Raw genomic sequence first — 23,733 nt, forward strand, 5'->3', positions numbered from 1 at the left:
TCATTTTACTCTCTGCATTAAAAAAAATTCTTATGCGAAAGATAAATAATATTTTGAATAATTCTTAATAAGACTTAATTGATATTTCATTAAACAACTACAAATTTATGTAATTAAAAGTCACCGCAATAGCTCTATATTCAGAGAATGCTTTCAACCTATAAAAAGTGACTATTCTGTTCTCTAAAATGATTACACATTTCTAGCATAATAAAAATCAAGTATCACAACCTGATTTAAAAACTGTATACAGAGACTACAATAACCAATTCACCTGATACTTCTGTTAGCCTGATTGACACGGTTACAATTTTGCCGTCTCTTAAACCTCTGGCTTCTTCGAAGTTTTTCATTGAATTTTTGACCAATTTTAAAATCAGAGGAGATTTTCTTCATTTTTTCTTCAAATAAGGCAGACAATCTCAATGTCATACTGTAAATCTGCAAGGACATGAAAGCAAAACTAGAACTATAAAATCTTATACTTTTACAAATAAATTTGTAATAATCATTGAGGTACTTATAATCTATTATATCACTGTTCTAGATAATGGCTGGTTCTTAGTTTATCTATTTCCCATTCCTTCCCTTCAAGGACACTGAAGTACCAAATACACACCTCTCTGATAAAAAGAAAGTAATTTTAAATCAATCAACCCTCTAGAATCTTGGGTTTAGATCTGTATGTCAGTGGTTCTCAGTTGATTTTTCCCACATCTACATGTACAAACCTCCAAAATGCCTCCTTCTCCTAAAGTTATATAGGAAGTTGATTGGTTTTAAGGTTGCTATTTAGGCAGCAAAAGGGCAGTGTCTCCTTGGGACAAGGCAACAAAAGCACTACCACACCAGTCTCTACTTGAAATATGAATGCCTCTTATGCCACTTAAGGTCTAAATTATTGTTAGAAAAAGAGATGGCTTGTATCCAGAAGAAGATATTATGCCCTATAACCTTAATTATATAAGAAAGATTATGTTATAATAACTTTTATAATTAAAAACATCAAATTTTTAAAAGGACAACACTGCTACTATAAATAACTTTTGGCACAGCTACTATTTACAGGAAGTACTATGCATTCATTTACAATCATTCCTGAAAATAAAATGTAAAAATATTTAACAAAGTTAAATATTAATCACCCTGGTCCATGGTGGAGGAAAATGGAAGAGACTAACACTGGAGAACCTTTAAAAAGTATGTGAAACATGTGACTTTCTCATATTTATATACACACACATATACAGGTATCCCCCACTTTTAAGAAAGGTTTACTTTCTGCCACTTCATTTTTATAAAAGACCTACTTTATTAGTGCCTGTTTTCACTAACTTAAAGAAATCCAAAGATTTTCCCTTTTATGAAAAAAGCTGAAAAGGAGAGTTCAGCATCTGTTTGCAACATGTCACCACAGAGGCACAGGGAACCACAAACAGCAACAGCAGTGCCACCAAGCTTCTTCCCCAGCAACTACTCTCACCATCTCAGTAATGTGTCACCACAGTTGTGATTTTAGTTTTTAAAGTGACATCCCAAACCAGAGAGATACATTTATTGTGGTTGCTGAGCCTGCACTGACACATCATCACCCATAGTCCATTGACAACATTAGGGTTCATTCTTGGTGCTAAATATTCTATGGACTTTGACAAATTTTCCCTTTCAACAGCCTTCTAGTTGGCAAAGTTTTGGCAGGCAGATCAGCTGACAGCCCTTTATGGGGGATCTCTCACTTATGAGTCTGTCTCTCTCTTGCTGTCTTTAAAATGCTCTCTCTATGCTTGCCTTTCACCATTTCAACTGTGCTGTGTCTTGGTGTGCATCTATTTGTTTGTGATTCATTCTGTTTAGGCAAGTCGCCACAGTTCTGAACCGTGTCTGTGGGCATCTGAGTTTTTATCTTGGTGTATTCTGTGCATCTGTCATTAAGATGTGTCCTAAGGTAATTGGTTCTTCACCTCACACCATTTCACCTTAAAAAAGATTTCATAGGAATGTTCTACCTTTAAATACAGGAGGAAACCTATACACACACACACATAATGAGTATGTGTGAAATCTGTAATCCCTCTTATCTTTGAAATGATCTTTAACAGTTATTTCTAGTATTTTGTATATATATTCAATTTATTCTTTTCCTTCAAACCTGAACTCTAGAGTAAGTCACCAATTTTAACAAAAGTGATTTTGTTCCTCAATCGTATTGTTTGAAACCTCTGAGAATCTTGAGTATCAATTTTTCATATATCTGAAAAATTCAGTAATACATTTTTAATATAAAATAAAATCATCTAACAAAACAAGTGCTAAAATTATCAGTTCAACATGAATATGGGTATGTCTCGAAAACCCCCAGTTATCACTATGCACAGTGGTAAATAATAAAAGACTTGTCAGGAATGTACAAGGAGTGGTTTCAGCACTGCTACTCAACATTGTATTTTAAATTTTACCAGAGCAATTAGAAAAGAAATAAAAATAACTCAGGTTGGAAAGGTAGAAGTAAAACTATATCTATTTGCAGAAGAAGTAATCCTATGTATAGAAACAATGCAAGATTCTACAAGAAAGCTATCAGGGCTAATAAATTAATCCAACAAAATTACAAGGTATGAGAACAACACACAAGAATCTGCCACCAATAATGAACAAGTACAAAAGGAAATTAAGAAAGCAACTGCATTTCAAATAGCATCTAAAACAATAAAATATCTGGGAATACATTTCACCAAGGATTGGGAAGACGCTCCACTGAAAATTACAAAACCGTGCTGGAAGAAATTAGACCTAAATAAATGGAAAGGCATCTGGCATTAAGAGACAGAAAGACTTAATTGTAGTGTAGTGTCAAGACACCAATACAGTTCAAAGCCATCTACACACTGAATGCAATCCCTATCAAAAATTCAACTTTTTTAAACAGAAATGGAAAAAGTCAATCCTCACATTAATAATGAATTGCACCCATGAATTGCCAAAATGATCCTGAAAGAGATCAAAGTAAGAGGACCAAAATTTCCTTTGTTCCAAAACACACTACTAAAGGTACAGTAAACAAAACATTTTAGTACTGACATACAAGACAGAGATAAGAGACAGAAACTCATACGTACAAACCAATGAACAGTACGGAGCTCAGATACAAACCAATCTATCTAGCAAACTGATTTTCAAAAAGGGTACTAGGTCATTTAATAGGGAAAGAACAGTCTCTTCAACAGATTGTGCTGTAATACCCAGATTTCTACACACAGAATAAACTGAACCTCAGACACAAACAGTAACTCAAAATGGATCAACAGCTTAAATATAAGAACTAAACCATAAGAATACATGAGGTCAATCTTTATGACACTCAACTTGGCAATGCATTTATTTTTTTAACTATTTTGACCACTATTTCCAAACATTTACCTCTATAAATTACTCCTTAATATACATGTATTCTGCAAGTATTCTTTTCCAGTTAATTCTGCCTATAAAAAATAATTAAAATTGGAATTAATGAGTCAAATGACACTTATTTTTCAAACTGCTCCATAACAGTGTCACATACCTACAGGCTGTGTGACCCTAAGCAGCAATGGATTCTTAAATATGAAACCAAAAGCACAGAAATCGAAGGGAAAAAAAAGTTGATTAATAATTTTATCAAAATTAAAAACTTCTGTGCATCAAAGGACATTATCAACAAGTAAAAAGACAACCTACAGAATGAGAGAAAATAACTGGAAAACACTGATAAGGACTTAATATCCAAAATGTATTTTAAAATTCTCACAACAAAAAATAAATAAAATTCTTACAACAACAAAAAGACAAAATTCAAATTAAAAACTGGGAAAAGCACTTGGAATATATATTTTGCCAAAGAAGATAAACAACTGGTCAATACGCACATGAAAAGATCGTCAACATCGTCAGTGTAGTGACTATACTTTGTTTTCCGTATTCTTGATGCTCTGGCATTTGAAGCCTTGATCCTGGAGAGACTGCCCCTCCCAGGGATAACTGATAGCAAACGACTCTTTCACAGACAGGTACACCTCTGATACAGAAATCAATCAATCGAGAGCTCACATACCTAACTATCTTCTTTATAAAATTCTCATACACCAAGCGAATAATATTCCCCCTACCCAAATCACCCCAGACCGAGTCAGACATCTAGAGACCACACCTACAAACCAAAGCTCCAATTATTGGTATCAGCCAGTACTAGACTGTTTGCTCTGTTCTGTCTTGCCTTCCTGTGAAAATCCCAACGTAGGCTCTGTCATGCTCTTCCCAACCCTTCCCTCTCTGCCAACTCTGCCTACTGATCAACTTTGGTCCATCCCCACGTGGCCTGAATGTTCTATCACACTTCTGTTCCTAGGGATCTGTGAGCATAAACTTCTTTCTTCATGACAATTCATATCTGATAAAAATAAATTCCAGGTACAATTTTTAATAAGTCATAAGAAATACAAATCAAAACTACAATGAGATAATACTTCACTCTCACTATGATCCTTTAATTTTTTTAACAAACACAGAAAATAACAAATTTTGGCAAGTACGTGGAGAAACTGGAATCCTTGTACATTGCCAGTGGGAATACAAAATGGTCTAGTCATTATGGAATACAGTTTGGTGGTTCCTGAAAAACATACAATTACCCTGTGAACCAGAAATTCCACTCTCAGATATATACCTAAGAAAATTGAGGACAAGAACTCTTACAGATTCTTATATTCCCATATTCACTGCAGAATCAGTTACAACCACCAAAAAGTAGAAAACAATTCAAGTGTCCAACAACAGATTAATGAGCCAAATGTCATACACCCATATGGTGGCATATTATTCACCCCACAAAATGGAACAAAGTTCCAAAACAGGAAACAATATGGATGAACCTTTAAGATGATATGCTAAGTGGAATAAGCCAGACACCAAAGACAAATTCTGTATGTTCAGTTTGTATGTAATATCTAGAAAAGGCAAGTTCATAGAGATACAAAATGAATGAGAAGCTATCAAGGGCTGAGGAAAGGGAAGAATGTGGAGTTGGTTGCTTACTGGTTACAGAGTTTCTGTTTGGGGTTATGAAAGAGTTTTGAAAATAACAATGATGGCTGATCAACATTAATTTATGTCACTGAATTGTATACTTAAAAGTGGTTAAAATTATAAATTTAATGTTATGTATATGTAACCATAATTTTGAAAATCTGGTCACATAATACACCAAAACTCATTAATTGTGCACTTTAAATGGGTGAGCTATATGATGAATCCTCAAACATGTATTTTAAACAAAAGGGAAAAAAAGACATGAATGAAATTTATTTTCTTTCTGGAAGGAAATCTTGCAAATGGTGAATATTGATAAAAACACAAACTGAGAAAAATGTTAAGACTTGAATGTCAAATTGATTCAATAAGCAACCTGGATATTGAATGTGAAGGTTCTTAAGAATCAATAATATGGGTGGAGTTTGATACCAAGTAATGAAGGGGAAGTGAAATTAAAACAATTAATTAGCAGTAACAGTCACTGATGACGGAGCTATAGCATCAAGCAAGTACTTTAATTTTAAAATCTTACTCTCAAATTATTGCTGTTTTTTTTTAATGATCCAGCACACTGACTACAAGGGTCTATGAACATTCACTGAGAATATATATACAACTTTGTATATTTATTATGCTTCAACAAGTTTTGAAAAACTATCCAACATGTAACCTTTTAACAAAAATTTAGGAGTGTCCACAATGCTGTTCTTAACTAATAAGACGCTCACATGTTTCTTCTTCAGATCCAAATTATTAGCATGCATCAGTAGTCCCATCCCCACCTCAGATTTTCCTTTTCTTACTTGTAATATTCGTCCAACCTCTATAAGTTCCCAAAGTTCCCAATCCACTTTTCAAGATTCCTGTATGTAAGAGAACAGACGTTTCTCACTACACATCCAATACAAATCTGTTCATTTTTCACAGGTCTCCTCACTGGTACCAATCTTCTTTTGCTTATAAAACTTTAGGAAAGATAAACACTGTCACCAGGAAACAATGTTTCCACAGCAGATACTTGGGCTGCGGTGAAAGCTCTATTTTTAAGAGCAGTCTTACTATACTCACTGTTCTTTCAGGTTTCCACCTCTACCAAACAATAGAAAATCATCATCTATACAGATCACACATACTTTTTTTATATAAACCACTTTTAAAATTACCTTTGATCTTTTGTTTGGTGTATATGCTTTTGCATTGCTAAATATCAAACGGATGTCTTTGCAAAATTCCAAAGGGCTGTCATAGTTTCCAGCTTCTAAAGTTTCCCTTACTGTTCCAAAATCCATTGGAGTATCTATAATGTCTCGGTAATCCTAGATTTTAAAAACAATAGTTAGTTCAAAGATTCAATTCCTGTTTTTAGAAATGTGAAAGTGCATCAAATCTCGAAAACATTCAAAATGACAGAAGAGAAAAAGGTTAAAAGATCTTAAAAATCATTAATTAATAACTTTTAAAAAGACATTCAAACATACAGACAAGAAATGTAACAAATTATATATTTGGAATCAGGATATGAAATTGTTTTTATTTCCTTCTGTATACTCCACTATATTATTTCTAAGCTTCCTACAGCAAATTTGTGATTTCCATCTTTTAAAAAGGTCATTTTTTTATTTCCTTGTTAGAAAGTGGAGAGTAACATTAAAAAAAAAAAAAAAATCTTTATTTGGCTGAGCCAGGTCTTAGTTGCAGCATGCTGGATCTAGTTCCCTGACCCCCAGGGATTGAACCCAGACCTGGGAACAGGGAGTATTAGCCACTGCACCACCAGGGAGGTCCCAAAGAGAGACTTTCAACCAATTCATAGTTTTCCCAGGGTTGGGCCTACTACCCCTCTGATAATGAGAGATAACATTGGTAACTAAGTCTTACCCAAGGTACAAGGCACAATTTCTTGAATTCTATTAATTCAAGAAACTGTAAAACAACTCTTCCACCGCTGACTTAGTGGTAAGAGACAAAGTTAACATGAAGCCTAGACATCTCACTTTTTGGTTGCTGGGTTGCAACGGGTGAAAGCGGGGGGAGGTGGGAGTGGGGGTGCTGCCGGTTGTTTACTTCTTCTTTGTTTGTGGCTATGCCTTGAGGCTTGTGAGATCTCTCTCAGTATCCCAACCAGGGACTAACCTGGGCCACAGCAGTGAAAGCCTGGAATTCTAAGCATTAGGCCACCAGGGAATTCTAGACATCTTACTTTTTCATTTAAACCTCTCTACCCTATATCTCAATCCTGGGTGTTCATTGGAAGGACTGATGCTAAAGCTGAAACGCCAATACTTTGGCCACCTCATGCGACGAGTTGACTCACTGGAAAAGACTCTGATGCTGGGAAGGATTGGGGGCGGGAGAAGAAGGGGATGACAGAGAATGAGATGGCTGGATGGCATCACCGACTCGATGGACATGAGTTTGAGTGAACTCCAGGAGTTGGTGATGGACAGGGAGGCCTGGCGTGCTGTGTGATTCATGGGGTCGCAAAGAGTCAGACATGACTGAGCGACTGAACTGAACTGAACCCTATATCTCTACACCAATAAGAAAAGCACCAAACATTCAAATGATGACAACTTACTGGATATTCAACCAAATCAACAGGTTGTCTAAATGGTTCAGAATCTTCACATTGAAAAATTAAGTTCACTAGTTCCTTACACTGTTTCTTCCAGTTGTTTTCAATATAATTGGTTGTTTTGATGCTCCTTTTTTTCCAATCATGAACCTAAAAATACATTTACAATATTAAAAGTTTTCTCAGCCTTGGAAAAGCTGCACTATGGTATGGTATGGTATAGTAATGGTAAAAATCTAACTGAACTGTTGTCTTCTGTATTATGTCAAAATATGTCATTATATGATTTTCTATCTACTTAGGAGAAAGTCCACTTCAAAAAAAACAAACCAATAATGTCATTTCTGTTATTCCAAAAGCACATTTTCATTCTACCACTTATCTCCTAAGTTTAAGAAATGTTTTCACAGAATATGAAGTACCCACACTGGATAACATAGTAGGCAGAATGATATCTACATACTGTGGCCAAAGGAACTCCACAGATATGATTAAAAGAGTAGATTTTGAGATAGGGAGGTGGTCCTGGATTATCAGGGTGGGCCCAGTGTAATCACAAGGATCCTCATACAAGGGAGGCAGAATGGTGGAAGGCACACTGGGAGACACTATTCTGCTGACTTGGAAGATTAAAGAAGGGGTCCATGAGACTCCAGAAGCTGGAAAATGCAAGGAAATTACTTCTACCCTAGTTTTCAGAAAGGAACACAGCTATGCTGACACCCTGACTTCAGTCCAGTGAGACCCATGCCAAACTTTTAATCTACAAAACTATAAGCTACTTTTATTGCTTAAGCCACTAGATTTGTAATTTGCTATAGCAATCATAACAAACACTAAACAGGTTAACTAAATCCTTAAGTCTGTTTAAAAGTGAAATTATATGAAAACGACAATAATTCAAGTCTTAACTTTTCAATGTTATTTGAAGCAATAGATTATGAAAACTGATGTGGCAGAAAGCTTAAATTTAAGCAGTGTTCGAATGAAATTTAAAATAAGTTAACATTATTAAGCATTTTCAATTAATAACCTTTACTTTTAATTATCATGTTACATTAGAACTTTTTAAGAACTCTGATGACACAATTTTAACTTATCCAAAACTTATTTCTCACTTTATTCTCCCCTATCCCTTCAATAAAGTCTCATTTTTTAAAAGTCACCAAATCCTAGTTTTTCCATTAAAAAGTTTCATCTTCTTCCCTTCCCCTCTGTTCCTGGCCAGCACTATCCTTTTTTTTCAAATGGCCACACAGCACGGTGGCTTCTGGCATCTTGGTTCTCTAACCACTGATTGAATCTGAGCCCTCAGCAGTGAAAGCAGAGTCCTAACCACTGGACCACCAAAACCAGCCAGAACTACTCCTGACTAGGTTTCCCAACTTTTACTTAAGGTTCTTGCAATGAACTCCTAACTTTAATATATTTAGTACCTATTCTCTTATCCTTCAAAATCTACCGTTTTGGCTATGAAAGTGACTCTACTATAAATTTAAATGAAATCCTTGGTTTTTAATATCATCATAATCTGCTCCCAACATAAAGGCTAGATAAAACCACTTGGCTTGCTCCAAAATTCAACCCCTACAGCAGCCAGGCCAGTGTCTTCAGTACCCACTGACATGCCATAATTTCCTACTTTCTTAAACCCTATACTAATTGAATTTCCTCTTCTTACTCTCTCATTCTGAGAACACAGTGCAAATCCCAACTCTTCCACTAACCTTATCTAGCCATCCACCTTCCAGTGATTTCTCCCATTTCTCTTATAATATTCAGTATCAATGTACTTTTTCAAAGACAACACCTAAAATCTTACATTGATATTAAATCAGAGAATAAGTCAATAACTAAGGTTAATCACACAGATTAACTTACTCTCCTTCTTCCAGAAGATGTTTTAGGAAGATCACTATCATCCTAGGAATAAAAATCAGAGCACTTTAAGTGGTAAGATTGTCATTAGACATGCAATAATCTTAACATAAAGGAAATCAAAGACTTTTAAGTCCTACAAGGGTTATAACTTGATAACAGAATCTCAAAAGACAGACGATCACATGATCTTCATGGCACTCAATTCAAGAAACCGACTCTTATTCTTAACAATCCTTTACATTCCCTAATATAAATATGAACTAATTCCAAAATATAGCTATAACAAGTTGCTCTGTGCACGTCCACAGAGGACATGCACAGGATAAAACTTAGAAACACAGTCTCCCACAGATGCTCACATTATGTAAGCTACACGTTTTACCGCCTAAATCATGTATTAGCACACTCATTTATATTCCAATATTAAATTAGCATGAAAATCAGTGAATCATGATAATAGTTTGTGTGGAAACTGACACCACAGAGAATCCTTCCTTCAACTACATACAATAACCTGATTTTGTATGAAGTGAAATTACACAATACCATGGATATCTGCTTTGTACTTACACTTCAACACCATCCTAAGTGAAGGACTTTAGGGTACTTAAAACATAGTAATGTTTATTTATTTTTAATTACTATTAAATCCAACTCTCATATACTTTCTTTTTTGGCTGCATTATGTGGTTTGCAGGATCTGAACCCAACCAGGGACTGAACCCAGGCCACGGCAGTAGAAGTGCACAGCCCAACCACTGGACGGCCAGTAAATTTGCTGAAATACTGACTTTACCAAAAATATTTCCAAGGTACTTCTTATACTACATCTTTCTCTACCAAAACGTTGGAAAGAGAACATGTTCCAAACCTAAATTACTTCCCTAGACATTACCTATTTATTTAGTATCAATTATTGTCTATTACCTCATTGACCATCTAGATAATTTTAAACTGTAGTTTTATCAAGTGCCCTATTTTCATAGTTCACTGAACTATAGGAAGAAATCATACAGGTAACAAATGTTTTCTACTTCACTCTTCATTCTAAGTAGTCATTTGAAATAAACAGAAGACATTATAAAATTCACAAACTTCATACCAAATCCTCGGCATTTTGCTCATCATTTTCAGAAGTGTTAGAAAGTTCTGAGATATTTATACAGTCTTGATTCCTAAAAGACAATTTTTTACTTTAATAGTATGCAAATATAGTTCTTCTTTCTGAATATTTAAACTACTTTAAGATGCAGATCCCCAACTATGCACACCCAATTAAAAGCAGCAGAATATCAGGTTTTCACTCTATCCTCTGTGGAAACAATCATACTAGAATATTGAAAGTAATTTTTTTCAATTAAGTATGTATGAAAATTAAGCTGGTAATCCAGAAGTACTGTAAGTATGGCCTCAACTGGATGAATACACAGATGAGTTTTTCTAAGTTTTCACCACTGGTAATATTTGTACAGTGAGTATCAGAAAAATGGCTGATTTGAGATAAAAGAGAATAGAAACAAAAAGGAAGTAGAAACTGAAGCAAATTACGTCTTGACCTCACAGTAATCACAGCAGAAGAAAGAATGTTAAAATACGGAATTCTAGACATGACAGGGATGAAAATGGGCATGTGGTCTCCCTGAGTAGAAACGAATTTGAGGGAAAAGGCAACAAGCTTGAGTCCTCCAGACAATGGACAGATTCAGCCCAGGAGGGTGAAACAGACGGGAATCATTTATTCACCAGTTTGGAGCCAGATGTTTAAAATAATGTCAAAATTCAAAAATTATCTTCTCTAATATATAATTCTTTCAAAGAATTTTTATAACTGTGGGGGAAAGGCATATAAGATCATACAGCAAAATCATATGACATTTTAAAGGAAAGAGGCTGCGTAATGTATCCAAAGTCATCCAGAAAGTTGACTAGAACAGACTAGGTTGGGACTAGGATCTCAATTTGAGGGTCAGTTTTAATCCTACTATTTGAAACTGATTTCCAAATGCCAGAGAGTGTTGACTATTCATACATACACACTTTCACAGGATACAATCCAAAACAGATTGCAACTCAATCTAATCATGAGAAAATATCAGACAACCCAAATTAAACTACATGCTACACCTGACCTGCCTCTTGAGAAACCTGTATGCAGGCCAGCAAACAACAGTTAGAACTGGACATGGAACAACAGACTGGTTCCAAGTAGGAAAAGGAGTACGTCAAGGCAGTGTATTGTCACCCTGCTTATTTAACTTATATGCAGAGTCCATCATGAGGAATGCTGGGCTGGAGGAAGCATAAGTTGGAATCAAGATTGCCGGGAGAAATATCAATAACCTCAGATATGCAGATGACACCACCCTTATGGCAGAAAGTGAAGAAGAACTAAAGAGCCTCTTGATGAAAGTGAAAGAGGAGAGTGAAAAAGTTGGCTTAAAGCTCAACATTCAGAAAACTAATCATGGCATCTGGTCCCATCACTTCATGGGAAATAGATGGGGAAACAGTGGAAACAGTGGCTGACTTTATTTTTCTGGACTCTAAAATCACTGCAGATGGTGATTGCAGTCATGAAATTAAAATACACTTAATCCTTGGAAGGAAAGTTATGACCAAACTAGACAGCATATTAAAAAGCAGAGACATTACATTGCCAACAAAGGTCTGTCTAGTCAAGGCTATGGTTTTTCCAGTGGACATGTATGGATGTGACAGTTGGACTATAAAGAAAGCTGAGCGCCAAAGAACTGCTGCTTTTGAACTGTGGTGTTGGATAAGACTCTTGAGAGTCCCTTGGACTGCAAGGAGATCCAACCAGTCCATCCTAAAAGAGATTAGTCCTGGGTGTTCATTGGAAGGACTGATGTTGAAACTCCAATACTTTGGCCACCTGATGCTAAGAGCTGACTCACTGGAAAAGACCCTGATGCTGGGAAAGATTGAGGGCAGGAGAAGGGGACGACAGAGGATAAGATGGTTGGGATGGCATCACCGACTCGATGGACATGGGTTTGGGTAGACTCCAGGAGTTGGTGATGGACAGGGAAGCCTGGCGTGCTGCGGTTCATGGGGTCGCAAAGTGTCGGACATGACTGAGCGACTGAACTGAACTAAATAAGTGTACAACATTCATTAAAAAATGATGAGGTAATTAAAGAAAGAAAAGACTAGATTAAAGGAGACTATGAAAAAAAGAGCGAATGCAGTGGGAATTCTGGATTGGATCCCGCACCAGAAAAAGATGTAAAAACTGATGAAATCTAGATAAATTCTGTACTTTAGTCAATAGTATTGTACCAAGGATAATTTCTTAACACTTCATAAGGACACCACAGCTGTGTAAGAGGTCAACCTAAGGGGAAAACAGGGCAACTCTCTGTAGTATAAAATTATTTCAAAATTTTAAAGAAACAGAAAAACTTTGGCTGTTCAACTTTTTATTCCTTTACCTAAATTATAACCACAGAAAGAGAAATTTAAAGAAATGCCCTTTAATGTAACACATTAAAATGCAACAAATTAAAAACTCAATATGCAAAGTAACTTTTCCACAACATCTATAACATGAGGTCACTTACTTGATAAATTTTAAAAGCTGGTCTGTTATCTTCTTAGCTGATCTTGCAATTACACTCTCAGGTTCATTAAATGTTCTGGCATTGTGTTCTATATATCTGACTTCCCAAACTAATGCAGATAGCCTCCTTCAAAGTAAAAAACAAGGAAGTTAGGGTTTAAAAAATGAAAATACATAAACAAAGTTAAAAAATCCTGCATGTTAAGCCAGTATGATACAGTAAAATGATGCTGTCAACTTCATCACAGTCATAGCAATTATATTAGAAGCTGAACTGCAGAGAATAGATTTAAGGACTGAAAGTCTTAACAGATCACTTAATCACATCCAGGAAACCAAAAAAGCAACTTTCCCTTTTCACACTGCCTTTAGGCATGTTTGAAGCTATAGACTCAATGAACAAAATGTGTTAAATACCACCAATCCTAAGAAATTCAATCTGACTACAGACTGACAAATTAGTTTCTGACTAAACCCACGTTTGCAACACTACAAAGGTAAATTAACAATATGAACTCAAGAAGTCAATATTTTGTGAAGATAATTTCTCAAAGTTGCTGAACTGTACAGAAAATACCATAACCTGCTTTAAAAAAATGAGAATGGGAAATTTTATAGTTTTCAACACTCTAAAAGCCAGAGACAAAAAGTTGATGATTCCAGGAAATTAATTTTCAAAGGTCAAAGTCCAATTATTAACTCAGTTCACTTGCTCAGTCGTGTCTGACTCTGTGACCCCCATGGACTGTAGCATGCCAGGCTTTCCTGTCCATCACCAACTCCCAGAGCTTGCGCAAACTCATGTCCATCGAGTCGGCAATGCCATCCAACCATCTCACCCTCTGTCGTCCCCTTCTCCTCCTATCTTCAATCTTTCCCAGCAGCAGGGTCTTTTCCAAGGAGTCAGTTCTTCACATCAGGTGGCCAAAGAATTGGAGTTTCAGCTTCAACATCAGTCCTTCCAATGAATGTTCAGGACTGATTTCCTTTAGGATTGACTGGTTTGATCTCCTTGCATTCAAAGGAACTCTCAAGAGTGTTCTCCAACAACACAGTTCAAAAGCAACAATTCTTTGACGCTCAGCTTTCTTTATGGTCCAATTCTCACATCCATACATGATTACTGGAAAAACCATACTTTTGACTGGTATGGTTTGCCAACAAAGTAATGAATGTCTCTGCTTTTCAATATGCTGTCAAGGTTGGTCACAGCTTTTCTTCCAAGGAGCAAGCGTTCTTTAATTTCATGGCTGAAGTCACTATCTGCAGTGATTTTGGAGCCCAAGAAAAATTATTAACTGAATTTTATATTTAAATGGAGCAGCTTTTCTAAGAAAAACAGAATACTAAAGACTAAGGAATGAAATGTGTTACTTTTCCTTGTCCAGGTTCTCTCCATGCCTACCCATAGGCATCTAACCCTATCTTACACACAAGGCCAAGAAATGACTATAATGAAAGAAGAGAATGAAATGGAAAATAATGTTAATCAGCCCCCACTCCAGCACTGTCACTGTCAGCCACTACTACCTCTTTTCACTCTAACTGGTATGGCCCAAATTATCTTTAAAGTAGGTTTCTACTCACCTGTAAAATCGATTCACAAGTCTCATTCGAATGGTGTACAGATCAGTTGGGTAAGCCACTACAGTACAGTACTTCGGGTATGTACACAGATCAACAGGACCTGCAAAAGCTGCTGCGATATCTGTAACAGCAAAAGGAAGAACCTTCATCTAAGTTCACGACCTCTATGGGATATTTCTTGACAAATCAATCATAAAACAGACCTACAATCAACACTGCAGGCTTACCCCAAAAGTAACAAATGGAAATTCTAATAAAAGAACACAATCACATTACTGTTCCAAAATACCTCTGTGGAAAAGAAATCATGAAAATCAAACCTTTCACCATAAAAACTTACCAAGATTCAAAAGTTGATCTATACCACTAATAATTCGTTCACATTCTTCATCTCTTGATTTCTGACCCCATTCACCATCTTGGGGTTTGTAGAGCAATTTCTCTAGCTCATCTGAAGTGACAGAAATACTAGCGCCTAATTCTTCAGGTGGATCAACTATGATTTCATCAAAAAAAAAAAGAAAAGAAAAAAATCAAACCAGAAATCAAATATACACTATATTTTAAATTCAGTTGCCCAAGTTCATAAACAGGATACTAACCAAGGGAAAAAGAAGCTACTTTGTAGCAGACAAACCTGGCCAACTCCACCTAAATCAAATGATTAAAGTTAACATTCCCAGTAATAGGACAAAATGCTATCAGATGCCTCCTATAGGATGTACTGGGAAAGTCACAACATCACTTCTCTGACACTCCTGCCAAACATGCAAACTCCAGGATTAATCATGGGGGATATCAGACAAATCCAAACTGAGGGAGATTCTACAAAGTGGCCGGTGCTCTTCAAAGGTATCATGACTGTGAAAGATAATGGGAAAATTCAGGGATCGCAGATGAAAGGAAATGGAGAAGACATGGCGATGAAACCCAAGCTGTGAAACAACATTAGGACTATGGTAAAAACCTGGAAAAGGCCGGGAGGATTAGAACCGTTATAAGGGTATTTCCTGATTTTGATGACTGCACTGCACTTACGGAAGATGCTAACATTTAAGAAACATTAAGAAATTCTCTTTACTTTCCATTGTCAATTTTTACTGTACTTTTTAAACATTTCATTTTGAAATAATTTCAGGTTCAAGAATATTACAAAATATTCTTTTAAAAGTGTGCGCATTTTAAAAAAGAACAAGAGGCAATGTAAATATTCAGAGAATAGTTTCTTAAAAATTATTTAAAAAAGAGAAAAATGTCAACAAGCCTGGAAGACAAATGTATCACTCTAACAATCTGATAGGTAAAACAACACTTTATTATTACTTAATGCACGTTTCCAAGACTGATAATGCAAATGAGCCTTTCTTCATACACTTCCAAATTTATCTTTCTGCCTATTCATGTTGTTTGACAACTCTTCCAAAGGCTTCTTGGCCTCATGAACACGTAAAATCTTTCTATGTGAGTGCTTTCACTAATCTGGCACTGTTTACAAAGAAGTATCTACAACTGGTTGTTAAAAACACGGGCTGATGCCAACAGCTTAGAATCCTAACTCCTATCCTTTACAGAGCTGTGCAACTCAGAACCAGTTACTGGAGACTCTCTTGAGTGTGCATTCCTTCACCTGTGAAACTAATAACAGAGCATCACCTCAGAGAAAGATTAAATGAAATGATACACATGAAGTTCTTAGCAACAGAGTAAGACCTCAAAAAAGTGTTGATTTTCACTTATCTATATATGCATTATACAGTGAAAAATTTCATTTCACATTGCTAAGTATTATTTGTTTTTTTCTTCTTCTTTTTTTTTTTTATTGGAGGCTAATTATTTTACAATATTATATTGGTTGGTTTTGCCATACATTGCCCCGGGTGTACATGAGTTCCCCTTATATTATTTGTTAAGATACTAAGCTCAAAAGAAAATTTAATGAAGAAGTCACTGGTGACTTTCAAGACTAGTAGTTATTTTTTCAAATTTTTCTGGAAAAACTCCTAATTTCCAAAGAAAAGCAAGACAACAGTTGATGGAGATATGTCAGTGAATAAAACACGAAGGAAAAGGGCTTGACCCCTAAGGCGAACATAAGAACAACACAGAGCAAAAGTTTCTCGTGTCAACAAGTGGAGGTAGAAAGACAAAAGTTTTTGCATGTCTTTATGTTCAATCAACACCAATATAAAAGAAAAGCCTGATAGAGGAGAGATGGAGACAAGAGATAAACAGGGCACCCCTTCAAAAAGTTTAATAGGAGTGAAGTTATTTCAGTAGCTAAAATGTTCAAGAAAATGTAATGAGAGCTGTTTTAAGGTACAAGACACAAATTCAAACTCAAATGGAGACAGGAAAGTTTCACCGTTGGGGGCAATGAACTCAGTGTCAATACCGGGTCTGAGAAGAGCTCAAAGCAGGGGACAGCAGGCACTGCAGAAGAGGCTGCTGTTGGAACAGACACTTACAGGAAACGAACAGACAAACCTTAGTAAGACAGGCAAGCTGACATAACGCAATTTAAACAGGGTACTAAAATAAGGATGAGGAAAAGGAAATGGAGGGTTCATGAATCCTCGGGTCTAGAAGAGAGAAATACATAGTTACATGAGAACTGAAAGCTGGTGACTAAGATACAGTCAGAAACAGGCTGGAAACAGGGTAAGAAATAAGGAGCCAGGATACACATAATTCTGTTCACTTTACTAAAGCTCACAGTTACCATAATAATTTTAATGCTTCTCAAAGACCACAAATGCACTCTATGTACATGAATAAGATAAAAATACTGAAAACATATTTTCATCATTTAAAAACTACATACCATTGTCAGGTATTGGTTCCATATCCCATGGGCTAAGTTTTTCAATTTCAGTATTGTCCCACCTGTTAAGACCAAAAAAGTTTGGTTAGCCTTTCAAAGACAATTTCTGGCTAATAACTAGATATCCACTATTAGAATAAACAAAAGATAGAAAATGCAAAAATTAACCTCACTGTAGCAATGAAAGTTTAAGTGTTAACAGTGAGTGTTTTTCAGGATACAGTATAACGCATGCATGCATGCTAAGTCGCTTCAGTTGTGTCTGACTCTATGCGACCCTATGGACAGCAGCCCACCAGGCTCCTCCATCCACAGGATTCTCCAAGCAAGAATACTGGAGCGGGCTGCCATTTCATTCTCCATATAAAGACGTATAAAAATGTATGGCAGGTTCAAAAACAGAACCAAAAATCCTGTGTGGCCTGTACCCAGGATAAGTGAAGAAACACAGTGTGAAAGCCTTGAATGCCATGCTTCAGAATGTGGACTTTGTTTCCACAGCCAACAGAAAGACAGCAAAGACTTTTACTGAACAAGGGAAATGGAGCAGTATGTGCTCCTGAACAGTGAAATGGTCCTGCAACACTGAGCTGAGGAAATAACTGCTCAGTCACTCAGTCATGTCCGACTCTTTGCAATCCCATGGACTGTAGTCTGCCAGGCTCCTCTATCCACAGGGATTCTCCAGGCAACAATACTAGAGTGGACTGCCATGACCTTTTCCAGGGGATCTTCCCAACCTAGGGATCAAACCCACATCTATGTCTCCTGCACTGGCAGGTGGATTTTTTTACACTGAGTCAGAGCTACACAAAAGGCCCCTGGGAAGCAAGGAGAACCTGTACCGATGAAGGCACTAGCAACAGAGGCATGCTAGAAAGACTCTACAAATGTGAGACTGACATAACAAATTCGATGGTGTTATTTTTATTAACCTGAAACACATCAGTGATTTATATCACAACTTGTCACAGTGAACAAATGTTGGCAGAGGATATTTTCATTGGCACACAGACCTCACAATATAACACTGGAAATGACTATCAGGATACTGTGGCTGATATGGCTCTTGACGTAGCACCGTTCCAAACCACCAAGCATCATCAATGATAGAACGGAACCTGTCACCTGTAAGAGACAACCAAATCTGAGATATCAATTTGCTAGTAACATTAACAATTTTAATTTATACAACATCTATGACACAGATAAATCAAATAATATTCTTATCTCAAAATTAATCATTCTTCTTGTAGAGAATCAAGGTTAAAATTTTTTTTTTAATGGGCATGTTATTGAAACAGAATGAGAACTTATAATTTACACATTACAGGGGTTGAAAAACAGGAATAGCTAGGAAACTATCAAATTCTTTGGGACTTGGCTGTACAATGTTAACTTCCATGTATTCTAGTTGTCTGGTTTTTGGCTTTTGGTGGCTAGATGTTCAAGAAAACTTTCATCTCCTCAGTCCCCAGTCCCCAATAACCCTGACTACCTGAGTGGACGTTACCATTAAACTAGTCTACCAAAAGAAGTCATATTCTCTGATAAGATTTCATTTCAAATAGGGACTCAGGGAATTTTTCTAAAATTTACCTATTTGTATTGCCTGTAGAAAAAGGTAACGAAATTAGAAAAATTAATGAGGTCTTAGCATCATTTATGAATGTGTACATGAGCTGACACAGTGGAGGTAGAACAGAGCATTTCACTAAAACTGATAAATGGAGAATGAGCTGTTCTAGATGCCTGAAGTCAACTTAATACATGAGTTCACAGATAGCATTGCATACTGAACAGCAATACATGCAAAACTGTGAAACAGCTATGACATGTGCTGGCCTAATGACAGTCATCAATTACATCCTAAGGAGATTAATAACCACATAAGTCTAAGCAAGCAAGCCCACTGGCCTGCTTTAAATGGTCACCACAAAAGCAACATTCAAACCACATTCAAATACCCGCATTAAAGGTTAGTGCCTACATTTAAGTGATTTTTTCTGTCCACCTATATAATTCATGGTTATAAAATATCAATTTTATACAAATTTTTATTTTAAAGGAATAGTTTTCTCAAGTCAATCTATTTAAGTCTAGGTTGATATAGTATCAAAGGCAAGATATTCTGGTATACCAGAACACTATTAGTGTAACATCTGCATCACTTTTCAACTTTCTGATTGTTTTATATCAGAGGTAATTTTATGGATTATACCAGTGTCACATAATAGATGGAGATAATGCAGTGTAGACCAGTCTGAAAGGAAATAAAAGTTCTACTCTAGCCTATAATCAAGGAGTAAGAAATCATTCTTCCAAAATGTCACATATCATACTAAGCCCTAAGCAAAATATACTTAGCAGTCACTTATATTTCTTTCCAGAATTCACATGTTTCCATCCTCCTTAATAAGCAGCACCACAACCAAAAAATTCATATCAGTGAGAGATTAATTTCTCAGGGTATACATAAAATCCAATAAGAATAGACTTACAAGACTGCCAAATCCTCTGTCTTGCTTCATCATAAAACTGACGCAAGACAAGAAAGTCAATAACATCTGGCATGTCATGGTATCTAAACAAAAATAAAAGACTGTTAACTTTCCTTCATAGCAGGTTATAGTCCAGAACAACAATGTCCAAAGAAAATACAACGGGGCCCATATACGTAGCTTTTAATTTTCGACTAGCCTTATTAAAGTAAAAAGAAACCAGTGAAATTAATTTTAAATGTATTTTATTTAACCCAATATATCCTAAATATTGTTTTACCAAATAATTAATACAAAATAATGAAATATTTTACATTCTCCAAGCCTTCAAAATCCAGTGTGTAAACTTACATCACACTCAATTCAAATTAGCAACAGTTCAAGTTCCCAGCAGTTACATCTGGCTGACAGCTACCATATTGGACAGCACAGGTTTAGAAAATTATTCTAACATTTTCTGAAAAACAAATGTCGATGCCATCTCCACTATAGGCCAGAATTCTCTACACATTTAAGTGGAATGGAAAATGCAATCGACACACTCCCTCCTAGTTGCCACTGCAGACCCAGGATTTTTACTTCTATGGTTCCCCTCTATCAGAACTGCAGCTCACACCTGTGCTGTCCACAGTGCTCTACTATTTACCCTGCAGCTGAATGGAAAGGACATACTAGCCAGGCAGGAGGGAAAATCTAAATTTAAGTAACTCCATTTTAAAAATGTAACACGTACCTAATAGAGAAAGATTTGTCCATAAGTTTTCCAGTTGCAGGATCTATAAATGCTAGTTTGAGGCAACAAAGTGTAGGGGGTCCAACCTCATATCGTATTCCAACTATTTTGACCAATTCTTGATCCTGTAACAGATATTTTAAAAAGGATATATGGTTAAAATAAAGTAATTCCTCAAGATGATAATTCTTCACATATTCCCAAATTAAGTCAGCTCATAATTCAGGATTTCAAACCAGACGAGGGATTTATCATTCAGTTCAGTCGCTCAGTCATGTCCGACTCTCTGCAACCCCATGAATCACAGCACGCCAGGCCTCCCTGTCCATCACCAACTCCCGGAGTTCACTCAAACTCATGTCCATCGAGTCGGTGATGCCATCCAGTCATTTAATTACAGTCATTTTTGGCTAAATCTTCACATCTTTTTGAAAGTGTAGTTAAACATTTTTTAATGTAAGCAATATGCTAACTTTAGTAAACAACACAACAAAAGTATAAGGAGAAGGACACAGCTCAGTATCTAAAGATAACCACTGTATACAATCAGAACTTCCTTCTGACTTTCTTCTCTTTCTAGAGACACATTTTCATTTATATCATTTTATATTATGCAAATGAAAATATATAAGCATTTGGCTTACTATTCTTCAAAAATTTGATATTAAATTTCAACCTGATACACTGTCATAAATACTTGTTTATATGAAGATCTACTGTGTGTTGTGACCTGCTCCAGGCAGTTGGGGTAAGACAGGCAACAGGAGAGGTTCCTGAGAGAGGATCCTACTCATTAATGAGCCTTCTCCCAATATCTGGTTCCTTAATGTTAACAGTATGAGATCATTCATCCACTTATTCACTGCACAAAATGTTATAATATGCCAAACAAAGTGCTAAAAGTATAGTTGATTCTCATTATCTGCCACATTCTTATTATTCTACAGGGAATCAGTGAGTTCACAGTGAACACTGAACCACTGCTCCTGAAGGAAAAACAAGCTCAGGTTGATGGAAGTCACAACATTTCAGTCACCTAATTAATATAGGATCTTGTGTAATGTGAATCTCAGTGTTAAAAAACCTCCTTTAATATATGTGCTGAGTCACTGACTCACGGCCAACAGCACTATGCCTCATGTCTCAGTGAAGCTAATCTAACACAGACCTTCTACATAAGGTACATCATCACTTTCTTGTGCTTAGTAACACAAGACAGTACTTGAGCACTATGTTTGGGGACCATTTTAAACAGCAAGTCACCAACAAAAAAGTACAAAAACGTGAAAAAAATTTAATGTGGCAATGAATAAAATGAAAAGAACACTTATTTACAACATGAGAACTCAAAAGCAGCTCATCTAGTTCAACCTCAGCCAAGAAACACGTTAGGTGGGCAAATAAAATTTTTTGCCAAGCTATGAATGTCTGCAAATGACTAGAAAGCATCTTGAATATTGATTCTGGTGTTACAAATAGTATACAGTGAATAGGCAAGTTGCAAATAAAAAATGAGAATCAACTATCCTCAGGTACACAGTAATAAGTAAAACAGACATACATCTCAATGTATCTAAAGCCAACTGCACAGAAGCGGAGTTTGTTTACCTTCCACAGTTAGTCAAAGTATGCAAAAATACAAAGTATAAAAAATAGAAATTACCTATAATACTATTCTACATTTAATCACCACTGACATTTGTATTCATTTTGGTTGACCCCATGTCTGTAAAAATTTTTTGTAACTAAAACTGTAATTTCACATCCCATTTTTCCTCTTACTGGTACATTATGAAAATGTAACATTCATTTAACAAATACCTTACAACTTTCAGTTACATGGTGGACTCTACATAGTAGCCAAATATAGAAACATACCGTGATTTGGTTCATTCAGTATTGTGGGATATTTGGATTTTTTACTAATTTTTGGCTTTTATAAACAGTGATACGCAATTACCTTGCTCATAAATTTGTATGCACTTTTGGTTTCCTAAATTACCAAAAGTAAAATCACTGATTTTAAAGGTGTAAATATTTTCAGTTTTAATTCTAATTACCAAGATACCTTCTAGGGAGCCTGGACTTGTTTCTCGCACCTTTATCACCAAGTTGAATAACTATTAATAAACAAAAACCTTTGCTGCTACTTGTTAGAACATGGTATTTTTCTTTAAATGTTAAAAATATGTATATAAAGTACAGGGAAGCTGAAGTTTTTCCTGTACTTTATTATGCATGCCATTGAAACTTTTTTACCAATTTTTTTGTTTGTTTGCTTTTTGGAGACTTGCATTTCTTTTAAAAATCTGTCCTGGGTACAAGCATTTTAAGATTAATGGTAATATAGTCAAGATGTATACAGCAGTATACAGAGTGTCCACCAATAAGCATGTCTTCTGACTAGACCTTAATGCTTAGCAGGTTAACAGCAAAAATGTTTTTAAGGTGGAAATTAATGGAAAGATAGTAATATGGTATGCCTCCAGAGTGTTTCTTAAATGGACTTACAAGTAACTACATATGTATGTGCTAAATGTTTAAGACTTCATAATGCCATCATCTTACCCTAAGATCCATTTTTCTCCATGGTTCCTTGTTAGGGTTCAGTTCATAAATGTTATTTCTTCTGACAGCCTCAATATAAGCTTCATGACCCTGTCGAAAATATATTACCTACAAAAGCGAAATAGACATTTAAAAATAAAAAACTAAGAGTAATATTAATTTTATGATCCATATTCATATTTTTGAACTCTAACTCTCACCTCATCACCCATTTGAGGAACAAAAGGAGATTTTCGAAGTGTGGTGTCAGTTATCCAAACTGGAGGATGAAATTCATATAAATGTTCCACATCTGCAAGCTCTGCCTGAGTCATCCTCTGCAAATTCTGCCAAGGGGAAGAGTATAAAGTTTAATAGGATAGAAACTGGCAGCATGCACTGTTTAATTGAAAACAAAAGACTCTGGCTGTTTTATAAGCATGC

The 23,733-nt window shown here is 35.8% G+C and overlaps 1 protein-coding gene across 2 annotated transcripts in view; it reads right to left on the reverse strand.

Moving 5' to 3' along the window:
• BRWD1 (bromodomain and WD repeat domain containing 1) overlaps positions 1–23,733 on the reverse strand; it is a 119,878-nt gene that overhangs the window by 23,832 nt on the left and 72,313 nt on the right. For both annotated transcript variants that reach the window (XM_055414053.2, XM_055414045.2), the window contains exons 24-37: positions 23,511–23,636; positions 23,311–23,418; positions 20,743–20,867; positions 20,010–20,092; positions 18,525–18,636; positions 17,509–17,570; positions 15,028–15,183; positions 14,688–14,808; positions 13,102–13,227; positions 10,623–10,695; positions 9,521–9,562; positions 7,643–7,789; positions 6,228–6,380; positions 275–441 (exon numbers count right to left, since the gene is read on the reverse strand). In XM_055414053.2, coding sequence (XP_055270028.2) covers positions 275–441; positions 6,228–6,380; positions 7,643–7,789; positions 9,521–9,562; positions 10,623–10,695; positions 13,102–13,227; positions 14,688–14,808; positions 15,028–15,183; positions 17,509–17,570; positions 18,525–18,636; positions 20,010–20,092; positions 20,743–20,867; positions 23,311–23,418; positions 23,511–23,636 — 1,601 coding nt within the window. The remainder of the gene's footprint in view (positions 1–274; positions 442–6,227; positions 6,381–7,642; positions 7,790–9,520; positions 9,563–10,622; positions 10,696–13,101; positions 13,228–14,687; positions 14,809–15,027; positions 15,184–17,508; positions 17,571–18,524; positions 18,637–20,009; positions 20,093–20,742; positions 20,868–23,310; positions 23,419–23,510; positions 23,637–23,733) is intronic.

The sequence above is a fragment of the Moschus berezovskii genome, chromosome 1 (assembly GCF_049115385.1).
Source record: "Moschus berezovskii isolate FMDL1 chromosome 1, NW_MosBer_1.0, whole genome shotgun sequence".
Classification (NCBI taxonomy): Eukaryota; Metazoa; Chordata; class Mammalia; order Artiodactyla; family Moschidae; genus Moschus; species Moschus berezovskii.